Source organism: Mesitornis unicolor, unplaced genomic scaffold (genome assembly GCF_000695765.1).
Source record: "Mesitornis unicolor isolate BGI_N332 unplaced genomic scaffold, ASM69576v1 scaffold49176, whole genome shotgun sequence".
NCBI lineage: Eukaryota > Metazoa > Chordata > Aves > Mesitornithiformes > Mesitornithidae > Mesitornis > Mesitornis unicolor.
The window spans coordinates 1-3,484 of record NW_010193926.1 but is presented as its reverse complement, the minus strand read 5'-3'; the positions used below and the strand labels follow the sequence as shown (position 1 = coordinate 3,484).

The following is a 3,484-nucleotide window of genomic DNA, read 5'->3' as shown; positions in this document are numbered from 1 at the left end:
TTTGCCAGAGCGGGCTTTAACGCGTGCTCGGTTCTAGGCCAGGGTCTGTGTGTGAGGACCAAGGCTGAGCAGAAATGAACCTAATTCTGCTGTGGGATAGACCACGCACCAGCTCATCACCCGCCTCTGCAACCCCTGCCCTCTGGAACGAAGCCTGGAAAAGCTTCGCTTGAGAACCTTTAGATACCTGGACACTTGAGTAATGCTGATGCTCTTGTTTTTCAGGCAGAGAATGAACCTCCCGTGTATGTACGAGCAATGCAAACACATGCTGATGGTGGCCCGAGAGCTGTCGCGGCTGCAAGTCTCCTATGAAGAGTATCTCTGCATGAAAACCTTGCTCCTCCTCTCCACAGGTAGGTGCACGGTGAAATGCCTGTGTGAGCAGTGGAGGTTTAACTCGACAGCGTTAGGAGCGTGCGTGTGTGGTTTAAAACGGTGTTAGGCGTCAGATAGAAGTCAAAAGGTGCTGCCTGGGACCTGAGTGCATGGGAGCAGCGAAGGGAGTTCTGCTTTTAGCAGATCAAGACGTTCATGCCAAGATAGAAAAACACTTCACAACTGCAACAGGGGCCTGACTCAGAATTGCTGTTCAGAATTCTTCAGTATCTATAGATCACAAACTGGCTGAGTAGTTCAGGACCCAAAGAAAAGGGCAAAGCTACAACTTCATGCCTGTAAAGTACTTAAAACCCAGCCAACCGAAAAAATCCCGAAAAAACACCAGTCCATGAGGAAGTTTGGTCCAGGAAGCAGTTTCCCTAAAAAAAGTTAGGAAGTTTTTATTTGCAGGCCCCCGCAGCCCCGGTGCAGAGATTTTGGGTGCCATGCGGTGCCGTGCCTGGCTCCTCCCCACCCTGGCCAGGACCAGGACCGGGACAAGGGCTCTTTTCAGAGCAGAAAATTCGGCTCCGCGCTGCCGTGGGCTCTGTAGGAACTTGAAGCTTCCCCAGAACTGCAGCTTTAGAGCAGTTTCTGAAATCCGCCCCGAAAACTCCTCCAGTGTTTTGGATGCGGCGCAGGCCAAGTTTCCCTGCAGGAACTGGAAATTTCCTGAAAGGAATTTCCACGGCAGAAGTGGGGCAGAGGCTGCGCTCGCAGGGGAACGCCCGCTCAGGAGCGAAGCGTGGCGAGCGCTGCCGTTGACCCGCGGCCGGCCCGGGCTGTACTGAAACCCAGAACATTGTCCCTTGCTCTGAGCGCACGCGTGGGGGAACTGCTGCTTATTAAGTGGTTCATCAGTCTGGGTTTTCACTCTTCCCTCGCCTCTCAGCTGCCGCTGCATTAAGCCCTTCACCTTCCGCTCTTCTTTGTGCAACCGACGCGAGAGAAGCGAATCAACGCCGCGGTTCGTGGGCGAGCGGTGTCTCAAGGGCTGCTTTCTGTTGCAGTTCCCAAGGAAGGCCTGAAGAGCCAGTCCCTGTTTGAAGAAATCCGCATGACCTACATCAAGGAGCTGGGCAAGGCCATCGTGAAGCGCGAGGGGAACTCGAGCCAGAACTGGCAGCGCTTTTACCAACTGACCAAGCTGCTGGACTCTATGCACGATGTGAGTTGTTCCGGGTGGACGCAGCGGGGGCACGGCAGTGACCTCCTCTGGCCTGTTGAAAGGGATCAATATCGGGGGGGTGAGGGGAAGGAGGCGGTCGTGCCCCTCTGCTGTCTGATGGAGAGAGGGGAACGTGCTGCCTTCAGACTGCTCCACAGCAATTAATGTTACTGGACACAAGCTGGAACACAGGAGGTTCCACTTCAATTTGAGAAGAAACTTCTTCTCAGTGAGGGTGCCAGAGCCCTGGCCCAGGCTGCCCAGAGAGGTTGTGGAGTCTCCTTCTCTGCAGACATTCAAAACCCGCCTGGACGCCTTCCTGTGTAACCTCATCTGGGTGTTCCTGCTCCGGCAGGGGGATTGGACTGGATGAGCTTTGGAGGTCCCTTCCAATCCCTAACGTTCTGGGATTCTGTGAATTAATGCCGTTTTCAGTCTCTTCAGTTTTTAAACTTACTTTGCTTTAAAATGGGGGCACTCAGAAATTCTGCGTGGTTTTGCAGTGGTAGCAGCGATGCGGGGTTTAAAACCAGCATCATCCCGCAGGCAGAGTGCTCGAGAGGCTGTGGGACTGTCAGACACTGCCTTAACATAATGCGATAGTGTTTGTGGTGTCACCTCGCAAGGAGCCTGAGGGTTCAGGCCGGGTCCCCTTGCGGTGCGTCCTCCAAATGGCGCGTGTGGCACAGGGGAGGGCGTGGGCTGGGTACGGCAGGGGAAGCTGAGAGACCTCGAAGCTCTGTTTATTTATCTTGTTGTCCTGGACAGCTCTGGTGAAGTTTCCCCACGTGGACGTGAAGCTTGTCCGCGTGTGCGTTGTTGCTGTGCCGAACGGGGAAGGGTGGTCAGCCCTGGCCGTGCTCACGTCACAGTAACCCCGTGTTTGTCACCCGCAGGTGGTGGAAAATCTCCTGAGCTTCTGCTTCCAGACATTTTTGGATAAATCCATGAGTATCGAGTTCCCCGAGATGTTGGCAGAAATCATCAGCAATCAGATACCAAAATATTCCAATGGAAATATCAAGAAGCTCTTGTTTCATCAGAAGTGACTGCCTTAATTCAAAAGGGTTGCCTTAAGAAAACGTCAGATGATAGCTTTTTTGTTTTGTGAGGAGAAACCTCCCGGACTGGTTCGTTTTGTCCTTGCAGCGGTGTTTCGTTTGTAATTATGCACTACATGTGGTTTACAGAGGGCCAAGGCTACAGGAGCAGCGGATTTCTCACCTTCGGTAAAAAACTGGGGAGACAGGAGAGGAAATCAAACCCGGTCGCTGGGAAATCCTCCCTCTCCCCTCGCGCGACATCCGTGGCTGCATCCCGAGCACCGGTGGCAAGACCGAGGCTGTAACGAACACTTGCTCGTTAATTTCTGCAGTTGGCTGGAGACAATTTTTTAGGCTTTTTTTTTTTTTTTCCTTGTCAAGTGTTTTGGATTTTATTTTATTTTTTTTTTTTAAAGTTAAGGTAGCGTTTTGGTTTATGCATGTAACAACGTTTACAGGTGTATATCAGCAAAGGGAAGTTGTGCCTTTTATAGCTATTCCTGTCTGGTTTTAGCCATTTCCTTTACCTTTCTATACCGTGAACTAGGCTCGTTCATTTTTTCTTACATGATTTTTTGTAATACTTCAAGATGCCTATTGTACAGCTGGGTTTTTAAGGTGGGGCAGCTCGTAGCTTTCCTAAACGACCTCTAGACGTTAACCCTTGGCTATATCCACGCGGAAACGGGTTGGGCTTTTCTCACCCCGCAGCTCTCGGCTGGCAAAGCGGCCGTAGAAAATGCGGCGTTTTCTTAAGGGCCGGGGCGGGTGGGAAAACGCTCTCGAACCTCCCCGCAACCGACGCTTGTTTGGTGTAGGCGCAAAGGCGTCGGGTATGCAGACTCTTAGCGAACCAACGCGGTCCCGCACGGACGTAAACAAGCAGGTTATT

The 3,484-nt window shown here is 52.1% G+C and overlaps 1 protein-coding gene across 1 annotated transcript; it reads left to right on the top strand.

Annotated features, from left to right (window-relative positions):
• Nucleotides 1-225: 225 nt before the first annotated feature.
• LOC104535385 (glucocorticoid receptor-like) lies at nt 226-2,598 on the top strand (the record flags this gene model as incomplete). The annotated part of the gene is made up of 3 exons (XM_010187619.1): nt 226-356; nt 1,392-1,549; nt 2,446-2,598. Coding segments are annotated over 3 exons (442 nt in total), but the record flags the coding sequence as incomplete, so codon positions are not given.
• Nucleotides 2,599-3,484: the final 886 nt, after the last annotated feature.